Here is a 13,767-nt window from a genome sequence, read left to right as displayed (position 1 = left end):
TCTAACTGAAACCTTACAGGTTTGTCGTCAACTAGAAATACAGCATGAATAGCCTTGGGAAATCTACAGCATTCACAAGGTCCAATGTCAAACTAACACTGCCGATAAACTCGGACTCAGAATCAACATCTGGCGAAACAGCATGCACCTTCTTCTTTGAACCACGGCCGCCGCCAGGCTTGGATTGAGATTTCAGCCTTTTGCAACACTTAGCAAAATGGTCAAATTCACTACACAGTTTACATTGTTTCTTATATGCTGTACACTTTTCTCGGTCACGTATGTGTTCATAACCACAGAATTTAGAAGCAATTCATTCCGCGGACCTATGAGAGCTGCCCTGTCTAGGCTTGTAGGAACTACTACACAGAAAGAAAAATCGATCTTAACTTGAAACAAAATTGTCTTGAAACGTTTGTCCCCAGGGCAAGGTTAGTTGGTCTCAAGTGGAGATAAGAAGAGTCTTGAAGGTCTGCCTCTCGAATCGAGACTCTTTCATCTTGATTCAATTTCAAGACTCTTTTATCTCCAGTTGAGACAAACGGTTCAAGACAATTTTGTCTCAAGTTAAGATCGATTTTTGTACTCAATTCAAGATAGCGACGTCTTCATTTGACAAATAGCCTTCCCGGCTGCATCCTTTTTTACCGCCCCTCCTACCTCTGGGCGGTAAAAACGCCTGATATCATCAGGATGTCCCTGCTGGTGGAATGAAGTTCACCCGAATACTCATTTTACTTAAAAAATTACCTTTATTTTAAAATCGTTTCAAAACTTGAAAAAACATTTAATGTATTAACCCTTTCGCTGCGGCAGGCTTTTTTCGACGTGTACCGCCCCGTGCGGGAGCATTTTCGGCAAAAATGGGAAAAAATGAAATTTTTCAGAACCATTTTTTTTCGACTTTCTAAGGTCTATTGTGATGCCCCATGATGTTTTATGAAGGAAATAAACAATATTTTGTATCAAAACACTCTTGAAATTTATTTTTCATGATCATTTCCATGGGGGGTCAGGCTCGTTCAACAGGAAGATTTCGTCAAAAACGGAACATTCTGGAATTTCTTTATCTTTGTTCCAAACGAATTTCACAGGGAATCCGATATCTCTATCATGTCCTTCTCATGTTTTTAGCCTCTGTTTATGAATGTCTATGGGGTGGGGCCTACCAAGGGGTCGGGGGGGGGGGGCGGGGGTATGAAAGTCAAAGTCCATTGTTCTATTCAGCACCTCCATCAGCGGCATCGGCTGGAGGATTTGCAGGTTCATCTCTTCTGTAGTCTAGTTTTGTGTGGTACGCCTCGAAACAGTTGTCAATATGGAGGCCTGGCTGAGTTGGGCATGACTTGCAGATATAAGAAGTCTCCTTTGCTCTTCCGTTGGGGAGGAAGTCCTTCCGGGCGTAGCAGACCACGCACCTCTTGGCTGGACGTGCTCTGTTTCCCTGTGGTGGCCTCTTCATTAGGAAGTGGCGTCCAGTAAGTCTAGTGAGGGCGTCTCCGACGGCTGCACCTCGTTGTTTACGTGCTGGGGTCAATATTGCGTTCAGTACGTCGCGGATGAAGTTGAGGAAATCCCTTTTCCCGCCTCGTAGCTGGTACAAACGATGATTGTTCAAGAGACACTGCATCAATAACCTCATAGCAACCTTCTTGTACCATTTCATTGACCTTCGAATGACCTGGTAATAATGCAAAGGTTGGTCGACCATATCGACTCCACCCATAAAGCGATTGTACGCAAGGACACATGAAGGTTTCATCACGGGAGTGCCATCAGCCATTCTCTTACCCGTAGGGCGCACCGTTGCCTCGTACTTGGTCGTGAGCAAATGGACGATCTTTTGTTTTCCATCGGCTTTGTCTTGATGAGCTCTGAACTTTACAACACGGCATTCCTTGTCCACGCATTTGTAAAACGTGGAGGTATTCTTCTCAACCTGAAGATTGACGAGCTCACGAGGGAAATTCTTCCTGTTGGTACGGATTGTCCCACAGACGGATGTATCTCTATCGCTCAGAAAGGTAGCCAATGATGGAGATGAATAGTAATTATCTATGAACAAGTTGTGTCCTTTGTTCTGATAATTCCGCATGAGATGTACGACAATCTGTTCAGATACGTTCAGTTCCGCTATCTCTGGTGGCTGTGGTGGCAGAGAATTAGCCCCGACGTAGACAACTAGATCCAGCGTCACACCCTTTGACGTACAAAGCTCAAAGAACTTCACCCCGTATCTGGATCGTTTGGTCCTTATGAACTGTTTGAAGTTCAGGCGTCCTTTCCAAAGAAGGAGGGATTCATCAATTGAAAGTTCCTGGGATGGACTGTAGACAGTCCGGAAGCGTTCAACGATCATATCCAGTAGTGGTCTCACTTTATAAAGCCGGTCGTAGGAATTTCAGGATGAGTAGAAAACAATCTCTTGACATGCATTCCGAAAAGACTGGTGTAGCAAAGAGGGGGTGCTTTTCCCAATACATATTCAACCTAGGTTTGTAGACAATCCCTTGAAGTATGAGGACTGCAAGAAATGTCTTCATTTCTTCCATTTCCACTTCCTTCCATTGATGGGAGCGGGACCTATCCTTGATTCTATCATGGTTGTCAGTAAGGTACTGGTCTGCGTATATGTTGGTCTCCACTATCGGAAGACGAATAATGTCATCAGTTACATAGAGGGAGACGAAGTCTAGTGGTGTCGGATCATTTGGGAGTAGTAATAAGATCTCCTCATTCCCGGTGAAGACGAAATCCTTGGGCTGAAAGGCATTGGTCCTCTCCCATTCCCATGGTGGTGGTGCGGGGGCTGCTGCACGTCTTTGTCGCGGTCGACGGCCCTGTGCTCGTGCTTGTCCACGTCCTCGACCGCGAGGTTGAGCTGCATTCGCAACAGCTGCAGGAACTTGAGGTGCGTTGGGTGCAGGTACAGGCGCAGGTGCTGCAGGGACCGGCTGGGCTTGTGCTGCTCCCCGACCACGTGCTTGTCTCCGACCGCGTCCTCGACCGCGTGGTTGAGCTGCATTCGCAACAGCTGCAGAAACTTGAGGTGCGTTAGGTACAGGTACAGGCGCAGGTGCTGCAGGGACCGGCTGTGCTTGTGCTGCAGGGACGGGCTGTGCTTGTGCTGCTCCCCGACCACGTGCTTGCCCTCCCCGCATGCGTACACGTCCACGACCACGTTGTGCTTGTTGTGCCCTATCACGGCCCAAGCCAAGGTCAAGCACTTCCTCATCGTCTGCTTCCTCGCCGTCCGTATCACCCAGAGCTGAAATGAAAAACAGGAAAGACAAAATGTCAAGCATACATTTCATTTTTACTTTCATCATCTACAAATCTCTCCTTCATTTTCATACATACCTGGTTGACCACGTGGTGGGCTAGGGCTTTGCGGACGTCTCAGATTGGGCTGGGCTTGCTGGGGATGTGCCACCACTGCCTGTTCATCATCTCCATCCTCATTGTCGGAAGCAAATAGATCTGAAAAGAAAAACAGTAAATGTGAAGGAAAGCTCAAACGAATATATTATGATCTTTGTTACACGAAATCTCCAAATATCAAACAAACCTATTGGAAAACGAGATGGTCCAGATCTGCGCCGCTTTGGAGGGACTGGTGCGTATCTTTCATCATCATCTGTGCCGGAATGGTAATCACTAAGTGATGCATGGCTCGGCTGGGGGCTGGGGATATAGTCGTCATCATTATCGTCATCTTCTGGACCGGTTTCAATTGCTTCCTCAGCATTTGCTCCACCACCAGGTTCATCTCCGTCAGGTGGACCCTCTTGAACTAGCGGCATAGCTTAAAATGAAATAGGAATGAAAACATAACACCCTTGGCAAGGACAAGGCCTACATGTCAGAGCAATTATGCATTTGTCCGTATTTTATTTTCAAACACGTTCCAAAACCTACCTAGTTCAAGAGAAAAAAGGGGAGCAGGGTTATCTCCCAAAGGAGAGGCAGGGTCTAACGTATGATCATCCTCGCCTGATGAATCGTATTCACTGGCTTCCATTGGCTCTTCTGCAGTTTCATCATTATCAGACGGTTCATCAACACTCATTCCTGAAATAGGATGATGGAAATATCAGCAGGCCGGCAGTGATAACTGGCATAGCACCCCACAACACCATAATGATTTGATGTTCCGTACATGATACAGGTGGCGATGCTGTAGTGCCTACACACATGTATGTAAAACAAAGCAATGAAAGTGAAAGTGAACTTGGGCCTACCTTGCTCAAGATCAACGTCTTCGGGTCATCATATTCACCATCAGTACTTCGATCATCGTCAAAGCCGATGTCCATTGGCTCAAAATCACCTCCATCATCCAAATCATCGTCCCCACTATCAGAATCCGCAAGAATTTTAAGGACATCGTTCACTGAAAACTTCTGTCTCCGAGCCATTTTTCAACCACGTGTCATGTCCTGCCCCGTCCTGCTGCCCGCCAAAATAATAGTCGATTGAGGCTCCCCCTTTAGTTTTTACAATGTTATAATGATATCCACATGCGGAGAGCATTTACAGACAGTGTACTGCCCTGTGCGATCAAAAGAAAAATAATGAAAATACTTTACCCTCATGACGTGCGGTGCACGTCAACCGCACAGGGCGGTGCATGTGGCATGACGTGCCCAGCACGTCACCCGCAGCGAAAGGGTTAAGGGGACCATCCATTCATTATGTACGCAGGAAAGGGGGAGGGGTCTAGCCAAAATATCTGATGCATGTACTTTCTCTGTAGATTTTAGTAACAATTTTGTACAGCTTAGGGGACTCATATTCGAATTCTATGCATAGTTAAATGAATGACCCCCAGACATATTTATACCTCAAAAATATGAAAACGTTGTAGCACAGTCTTTGGATATTGTGGTCATTCACCCAGACACCGGCTTCAATATGAATCATCAAATATCCTAATCAGATGAAAATATTGACAAATATGGCAGTTATTTTTCCTATCTATAAATCACTACGCATTACAATCCAAATTACAAATTACATCCAATACTCCTGATGCACTTTGCTCTAAAAAATTATTGCCACCATGCAGTATCAAACACGATAACAGAGAGGTTCTGATTGACTCCTACTCAGACTCCGATTAATTTGGAGTGGGAGTTGGGCCAGATCTGAACCTCCCTGTACCGTACTTTATTGTGTTCCGAGTCAATGTCAAAACGACTGTACATTAATATTATGGCGGATTATGTCGGCACAATTGCTATCAAAACTTCAACATGGACAAATCTATAGGTCTAGTTATGTTTGCCATAACCATAGCCAGAATCACTTATCAAAAATATTACTGATCAAAATTATCAGACTATTGCACACATTTTGGCAGACCTAAATGTATGCATCTTGGCCACAACCACGCAGAAATTATACAAAATTCCTCATCAGTTCTCTAAACAGAAACAATCACCTTTGCTTCATTACCTAAATGTATGCATCTTGGCCACACCAACACAGAAATTATACAAGATTCCTCATCAATTCTCTAAACAGAAACAATCACATTTGCTTCATTAAGCCTGACATACACTTGGAGCATTTTCTATGCTTGATACATATTATCATTTAAAATAGGCTTGGCCCACGGTGAAATCTCACTTGCTCAGGAAATCATGAGTCTGCAAGATCGGGGTCCCTAAATCTTTCGAATGTTTTCAAATTATTGATCAAAATTATCAGACTATTGCACACAACTTGGCCGGGCAGACCTATGCATCTTCGCCACACCCACACATAGATTATTCAAGATTCCTCATCAATTCTCTAAACATCTGACCAACAAATGAAACCGGCAGGGAGCACTGTTCTATGCAACTCGTTCCATCTTGTCCGAGAGCGTGTGAAGCTTCATTGGCAGCTTCTGGTCGTCGAGCACACCCAGGAATACTCCCTGGAGAAATATCAAGGTACACTTGATTGGTGGTGGGTAGTTAATATTGAAAATATAATAGGAAGCCATCATTAGCTTCACCGCTTCAGCCAACGAACCGACCACCAAGAACTCTGTGTCATCAGCAACGAGCCGATATTCCTTTGAATCAAGGATATCCCCATCAGCAATGATATGTGGGAAGGGAGTTTTGGGTGCCTGAAAAAGAAATAATTTGATGAAATTTTATGACCCGACCTCCTTTTAGATCCCTGAAATAGATTTAATTTGGCAACCATCAGCCAGGACAGCTCTCAGGTTTGTCAAGTGGTTTCTTGCTTCACCATCTGCATCAATGATTCTGGAGGACACGCATCATGGTTGAACTAAACTTAGCACTAAAAGGACGACGTGTAGGAGGTTGGCATCTCATATGTTATGTTGACCCCTGATCACTAGACCAGTGGGGTGCAGGGTTAACATTGAGCACTGCATCCCTCAAATCTACTGGTGTCCTTTAACTGGCATGTACAGTACAGCATTTTCCGATGATGAATTTTTAAGACCATATTTTTGAAGGATTTATCTTGGACCTTACCTTTTCTTCCTTGGCAAATAGCCAAGAAACATCCTCTTTTAGCGAGCATGCCAATTTAATTAGTGACGCTTGGATTACTGCAAAGGGAAAGAGGCATTTTCAAATGTAATTTGTGTCCCGGATAGTGGCAGATGAAACTAATTCAGTACCAGTAGGTACTAATTCTTGGAACCACCCATCAGTTCCATCAGTGTGAATGACCAGGTTAAGGGTTAATATGGGCTCTTTACAGGGAATATCCAAACCATAATTGCAATTATCAATAACTTACCTTCAGAGTCATCAGTCAGACGCTGGAGGTCCTCCTTCGTTTTCCCCTTGGCAGGAATTTGCAAAATCCCCCCCCCCTTATTGACCAGGGCGAGGTCAAACTCGTCTAAATATCGGTCACTAATTCTGTAGTACTCGTCTGCAAACTGAAACAAAAGCAAATTTTTAAAATCCATTTTTCAACCTTTATTCAGATGAGGAATACGTGATGGCAAACCCCTTTCCCCAGTTATTAACTCTGACAGTACAAGTCAACTGTAGAGCCTGGGATAGGGCAACCTGTGCACAATCTTACTCCCATGACAATGCATGTAGATTGCGGTGGATGTGGGAAAACCACAGACTAGCTCTCAAACACAAATGAAGAGAAAGAGGCACACCAGCAGTTTGTTCTTGAAAGAACAGACAGTTCTTGATATGAGATAAGTTTTCACAAGGATGCCAAAATTTTTCTCTTCCCAGGAAGGGTCGTTTGTTGCTTCCATTCATTGACTCAATTTTTCCCTGATTGACCAAATCCAAGTAGCCTTTTAACCCTTGACACATACACCTGAAATGTAGTATTTTAGAATACACACCTCTTTGGCAGTGAAGAGCGACGGGTATTGCTCTTTTATCTGTTGTACAGAGTAACCTTCAGTTACAACAAGCCTCCGACGATCCGCAAAGGTACGGTCCATCAACACCTTCATCTTCGTTTGATCCATGTTCTTTTTAGTCGCCTCTACCTTCATCCATTCCTGGAACATAAATGCAGCAGCTTTAGTTTATTGCATTGACTTTATCTGTGTGCAATTAATGCCTATGGGATGCAGTATTATCAAATTGCAACCCCAACAGTCCATCCTCCGTAACATCTGGTAGGCATCATAAATGGTTGTTTGAGATTTCCGGCAATAACACCATCCAATTCAAGAATCACTATGCGTGTGTGGGGAGGGGGGGTGGGGGGGGAGGGGGTTGTAAAGTAAACATATCCAACACTGAGGGCGTCATGAGACCAAAGATGGCCACCAGCAAATGCCAAGCCACAGTCTGAAAAGTTGATATAGTGTTGATACAGTGCACACAATCTCTGGGCTCACCAAGTAGAAGAATTAGGCAGTCATCAAGCATGGGAAACAAACAATTTACCTTATGCTTGGCAATGGTTGCCTCACTTTCTCCAGGCAGTGATATCGGTAAGAAATTGGGCAATGACCATGGACTTGTAGTGGTACTCTCGGCACCAGTGGCAGATGTGGTGGCCTTTTGAGTCGTCTTCGTCTTCTTCTTCTTCCTCGCTGCAACTTCTTCGACATCACTATCAGCCCCTCTGTAGTGTGCGTTTCGAAAGTATGTGCCTAAGTGTCCTGCAAGGTAAAATAAGCTTGTTATTGTAAGCAAACCGCACTATGTGACTGATGGCTGGTGCAAATTCTATCAGTACCTACACAATATCCTTTCATTTTATCTACAAAACGGCTTTTTTCTTGCATTTTGCACATTTTGGCACTCGGTCAAAGTCACTCATTCCATTTGGACTGAGTCCATAGAATGGATACTACCCACCAGCAATTAGCATACCCCGGACCCAATTTCTTTCATTGGGATCACAACTAGAACTAATTTTTGTGAAAGTCTGATACATACCGTCGGGTTAGAACCTGGAAGGGTTGACCTCAGGCAAGGGTATAACGCGCTAGCAATATCCTTCTTTTGGGATGATCCTGGATAGCTGGAGTGAAAATAAAATTTCTAATCACACCAGTAGACTAAAGTTGTTTTGAATCAAACTTATTGGCCTGGGGATATTCTAAAAATACAAAATGCCATAAGGAGCAAGTCCATCAAAAGCTCTATTTTCAGTTCAGCCTGCAGGTTTTCCTTCAACATGTTCAATAAGAGAAGCCTTCCTACATCACATCGATTTGTCTCCAGTTACCATAATATTTTCTATGTTTTGATTATGACCTCCTCTATTTATACCTGTAACTTTCAGGTCTATTAAACCAGTACTTCTTGAGCATTACCAAAAGGAAGATAACGCGTGCCATCCTTACTGGTCAAGCTTTTCCAAACTTGGTAATAGGGACACATATTTCCTTCCTGCCCCCTTTAAGTTGAACTCCTGTAATTGGTACAACTACTGGGCATTGAACAGTACACAGCACATGATTTAGCTTTCTCTTTTAAATCATAAGAAAAACTTACTGAATTCCATAATTATAATTGAGGTCGTTATACAAAACCCCAAATAGTTCTGACTTCTGTCCCTTCCCTAGCAGTCTTGCCTCATGTTCAGTTTCGAGGTGCTTCCTGAGTTTCTTGGAAAACTGCTCTTTGGGAACGCGGTAGTCAGATGACCAAGGCTTTTTCCTGTGGAATGGAACAAAAGGCATGCAATGAATATTTCAACAAGGCTACATGTGATCAGACACACAGCTCATGAGCTGCTAGTTGGTCCATTTCAATTCCAATGACAGACTCTCCATCTATCCAATCGAAAATGAGCTGAAATGCTGGAACAGAGCAGGGTTTTCCCTGTCACATCTTTTCATCCGAAGGTACACTCTTTAGGCAAGAGTGTTTCTGTATATTGCTGGCTTGGGAATCATCCGATACACTCTTGATTCTGAATGGACAAAACTGAACAGATGTTCTTTTTTCTCAAACTATAAAGCCAATACATGAATCCTAAAGCACTGGGGGTAGTGGTGTTGATATTTTTTCAATACCTACCCTGAAGTGTCGTTCTTTGTAAGGATACAATAATCCACTGTAGATGTAGACAAGATGCTACGATTATCTTCCTCCACACTCGTGTCAGCTAAGAAACTTGCACTGCCTGTTGTCCGATCAGCCGAATCCACGATACTTGTGTTGAGCATATCAAAACCGCCTGAGAGATCAGCCGAATCGCCTTGAACTGGGATCACCAAATCAATTTTCTGAACTATTTGCAATTTCATGTTAGCTTCAATGTCATCAAAAGTAATCGATCCAATCCCCCCAACCCTTGTCATAGTATTGGACCCTGACATCATGATCAGCTACCATGATCTTACGAATTTCAGTTTCAATGTTGGCTTTTTTCGCCGTAACCAATTTCTTTAGTCCGCCACATGTCACATTAACAGTGATGATATCGTCCGTTGCCATGTCATTGGCACTGCCGGTTGCCATATTGTTGAGCCTGTAAACAATGGTAAATGGAAACATTTTCAGAGGATGGTATTGGTATTGAACACGCGTTCGAAAAAGAAATCCATAATTTTCTAATTATAATGATAATATGCACGTTCACACAACCATCATGACCATAATAATAGGCATGACAGGGACCTAGCCGTGATGTCAAAAATCATGTCCGTTATACTTGAAAATCGGCTAGGAGCCGCTCATTTGTCCACAGACAGATTTCGCCCATACAAACACTAACAGCTGTTGTGTCCGTCACAGGTCAGACCCATTTCCAATAAGGGATTTTGGCTCAAAAATAATAATCGTTGAGAGTAGGCCTGCCTGAGACCCTTTCAATTTTACAGTAGTAACAAAAGAACATGATTGCTTATGAGCGGCTCCTACCCGATACCCCATTATTTAGCCATTCAACAGAGAACCTGGTGTTCATCAAAGACTTCATCTCAGATTGTTATTTTCTCAGTTGTGATACTTAAATGTTGTCATTTTAAAAAATCACAACCAACACACCAAATAAAATGCTCTTGACATGAAATGAAGAGCAGTAGAAGTGCATTCGTGCTGATTTGTGGATACACGGATGATACTGCTCCCCTGAAGGCCAAATCTAGGAATTTCATTCTCTTAGAATTCAACTACTAGTTTAGGGTATAAATGACCATTTTCTGTCGCGGCTTAGATTGTTTACATTTGTATGTGTTGGTCGTTGGTCATGATTGATATTTGATGTCACAGTTCGAGTCCCCATTATGTGAACATGCCCAAATACAGAAAGTTCAATCACATTTTCTGAAGTATGGCTATTCGCAGCATACATGTACTCACACTAAAGTCATAATTCATATCATATATCAGACAAGAGCAAAACCAATGACCATGTCTGATCAAGTTGAAGGTGCTCCACCCCTAACTTTTTGAATTCATGGCATGCATGGGGGAGCAGGCCTACAAACAAGGGGGGTGGGTGTCAAAAATTAATTATGCATACACCTTGTGGTGCAGCACAACAGCAGGACCAAACTTTGTCTGGTACATGGACAACGGGTGGGGATCTAAGAGATTTGCAGGTGAAATCAGATCTTGCCGATGTGACGTATCAACCATGAAACCATGAATGTGCTTCTCGAAGTAGAGTGAGTATCGCATCTCAACCAATAGAAGAGGCTGCCCATGTAGAGGATGTACAGATTTCACCAAACCAAATTCATATCGTTCCTCATGGTATGGTGCCAGTACAACAACAGACCCTGCAGAATATCTGCAACCTTCCACTACCACAGCAGAGTAGCACTGCAGCTCTTGTACAGCGGCACCTTGGTCATTCGTCATCTGGTCAGATTCTTGCATGATGAGGCCCACTGCCTTCAAGAGATCCTGAACATCAGGGGTGAGGCTGTCAACTTGAACCTTCTTTTCTTTCACGAACTGAGGAGTCTCATAGGCAAGAAACTCAGGCTTGGTATTCTCATAGCATTGTTGTAGCTGATGGGCAGAAGCAAGTGTTTTGCAAATGTTCTTCACATTCTTGGTTTTCTGAGCAGAAGATTTCAAGACATTGTGCTTCCCTTCAAACCGGAGAGTCCAATATGATGTGGGCACTGAGAACTTTTGCATTAGCTGGGGATAATGCAGGAGGTAGTGAGACTTTGGTTTCATTACATAATCAGGGAACAATGAATGCCACAGCTTCAGGAATTCAGAGATGAAATCCTGAAGATAACCCAGGACATTCCTGGGGATGGAATGACTACACATTATGTCAACCAGCTCGTTGAAGATCCAACAAGAGACCCCAAACATCATCATCATGAGGGACACCTTCTCCAACGAGTATTCCAAAAAGCCTCAGCAGGCACCATGTCTGGCATGCAGTTTGCTTCACTGCAAACTTTGAAATTTCTTCACTCATTTCGGAAGGTTTAGTGGATTTGTCTGGTTCCCCATAGTCCAGATTTCGAATAGCCTTATTCAGAGACTTCAGTGAGAAGAAACCCTTTTTGCAACAGTACTTGACTACCAGAACAATCAGCTCGCAGGCAACACCCTCAAAGATATCGTGTGCCAAGTCTGGTGGCAAATCTTCAGCAACATGATAATGTTTGAGAGCATTGAGAGGGGAATCCTTCTTAACACCATATGTACTGGAAAGACGTGGATCTTCAGTAACCATCTCAATCTGATCATTGTAAGAATCAATGGTCCTTTGAGTGAACTCCTGCACATCATGTATCACTTGAATGTCGTCTCTCGTAGCCATACAGAAGCGACAGATGAGCCCAGATGAGAAGTTTTCACTATAACCACCAATCTGATGACAACCAAGATTATCTCCACAGACAAGACAGAGTGCACCCTTCACCTGAACATTCAAACCTGAGGAGGTCAGGTGAATCCCTTCACTCTCAAGTGGCTTCAAATCTCTCAGAAATGGGGCCAATATTGCCTCTAGACCATATTTCTTAACATGGATGCTTCTTGCAAGGCATGCGACTTGAATGACGTAAAGCCTTGACCTAAGTTTTGGTGGAATGTTACCCAAGATATAGTACACTGCTGTTATTTTATACTTCTTTGCTTTGTTTCTCAAGGGATTCTAGACAGTGAATTCATCAACATATCCAAATATCTGGAGATGATGGCAATTCTCTTGAAATATTTCATTCATTTCATACAATGACCCATCACAGTAATCTTCGATTCTTGAAGCATCACTTTTATGTCCAGCAATAACATCTACATCTACATCTTCATGCTTCATCAGAGCAGATAGTTGATCTGGCAATGGAATGTATTGAAATGTATCCACTGGTTTGTTCTGTGCATTTCGACTCGGAACAATTTCAGTAGGCTCAACCAATGAGAACCTTTCTTTGTAGTACCTATTTTTTTTATACAGAGTATTGAGTTGCTGAACAGCAGAGACTTCTTTGGTGTTGGTAAGAATGATATCAGACAGACCAGGAAATTCATCGATACTGAGATTGCGTCCTGCAAGATAGCTTTGTATATTTCTTTCGGTTTCTTTCTTGATGAGAGATGTAATGTATTTAACTTCATCAAGAAAGAGTTGTGGCACATCTGAATGGACCTTGTACTCAACACGAAACTTAAGAAGAAATTTCACAAGATGATCTGTTAAGCTCTCCTTGTCGTCACTTTCTGTTTCTTCATTTTCTTCATTTTCTTCATCCATCTCTTCATCCCCAGACCCTAAATTTGGTTCCTGGTCTTCACTTGGAGGCTCAGGTGGATTCTCAGGCAATTGAAGTTGTATGCCAGCAGGAGCCTGATCTTCCGGCACAGCATCAAGATCACCGGCTGCGAATATATGCAGAGGTACTTCATTTTCTGTCAGTCGATGCTTTCTTTTGATATGTTTCAAAAAAGAATTCACCTTCGTATATCCCACACCCATTCACCCCACAAGCAACACTGCAGAGAGGCTCTGAGCTGTGGACATTTTGCAGATGTCTAACCCACTGGGGGAAAGACTTACACCTGAACACTGATCCAGCATGCCCAAGATGATCAGGCCTACAATGTTTGCAAATATACCACATCCTACATTCATTAACCACTAGCCATAGCCACTTCAATTCCCCTGTGTGTGTGTGTGTGGCAGTGCTATCAATCACGACATGGATGCATGCATGCATGCATGCACAATGTACATAGCTCATGAGCTACACTAAAAAACTACTACAAAGACTACGGGCGGAGAAATTAACTCAGATACAGCTGGTTGTGACGAGTTTTGGTGGAGATCGAATGGATCGATGATATTAGAAGCTGGGTTATTGGGCTTATTAGCAGC

The 13,767-nt window shown here is 43.2% G+C and overlaps 3 protein-coding genes across 4 annotated transcripts; all 3 read right to left on the bottom strand.

Moving 5' to 3' along the window:
• Positions 1–1,219: 1,219 nt before the first annotated feature.
• LOC135496510 (piggyBac transposable element-derived protein 4-like) lies at positions 1,220–2,359 on the bottom strand. The gene has a single exon (XM_064785870.1). The coding sequence runs from the start codon at positions 2,357–2,359 to the stop codon at positions 1,220–1,222; it is 1,140 nt and encodes a 379-aa protein (XP_064641940.1).
• A 19-nt stretch (positions 2,360–2,378) lies between these two features.
• On the bottom strand, positions 2,379–4,343 carry LOC135497050 (SH3 and multiple ankyrin repeat domains protein 1-like). 2 transcript variants are annotated; one of them, XM_064786715.1, is made up of 5 exons: positions 4,242–4,343; positions 3,919–4,071; positions 3,569–3,805; positions 3,361–3,480; positions 2,379–3,268 (listed from the first exon to the last, which is right to left on the bottom strand). In XM_064786715.1, the coding sequence occupies exons 2-5, from the start codon at positions 4,067–4,069 to the stop codon at positions 2,379–2,381; spliced, it is 1,398 nt and encodes a 465-aa protein (XP_064642785.1). In that variant the 5' UTR covers positions 4,070–4,071; positions 4,242–4,343. The 2 variants fall into 2 exon arrangements, with proteins under 2 accessions (XP_064642785.1, XP_064642787.1); XM_064786717.1 differs by lacking the exon at positions 4,242–4,343 and having other exon boundaries at positions 3,919–4,081.
• A 1,494-nt stretch (positions 4,344–5,837) lies between these two features.
• Positions 5,838–10,252, bottom strand: LOC135497053 (uncharacterized). The gene is made up of 8 exons (XM_064786719.1): positions 9,492–10,252; positions 8,964–9,128; positions 8,403–8,487; positions 7,905–8,122; positions 7,349–7,510; positions 6,772–6,916; positions 6,501–6,577; positions 5,838–6,121 (listed from the first exon to the last, which is right to left on the bottom strand). The coding sequence occupies exons 5-8, from the start codon at positions 7,502–7,504 to the stop codon at positions 5,840–5,842; spliced, it is 660 nt and encodes a 219-aa protein (XP_064642789.1). The 5' UTR covers positions 7,505–7,510; positions 7,905–8,122; positions 8,403–8,487; positions 8,964–9,128; positions 9,492–10,252; the 3' UTR covers positions 5,838–5,839.
• Between the last annotated feature and the right edge of the window lie 3,515 nt (positions 10,253–13,767).

The sequence above is a fragment of the Lineus longissimus genome, chromosome 12, assembly GCF_910592395.1.
Source record: "Lineus longissimus chromosome 12, tnLinLong1.2, whole genome shotgun sequence".
NCBI lineage: Eukaryota > Metazoa > Nemertea > Pilidiophora > Heteronemertea > Lineidae > Lineus > Lineus longissimus.
Note: the sequence above shows the minus strand (reverse complement) of the source record. Positions and strands in the feature narration are given on the sequence as shown.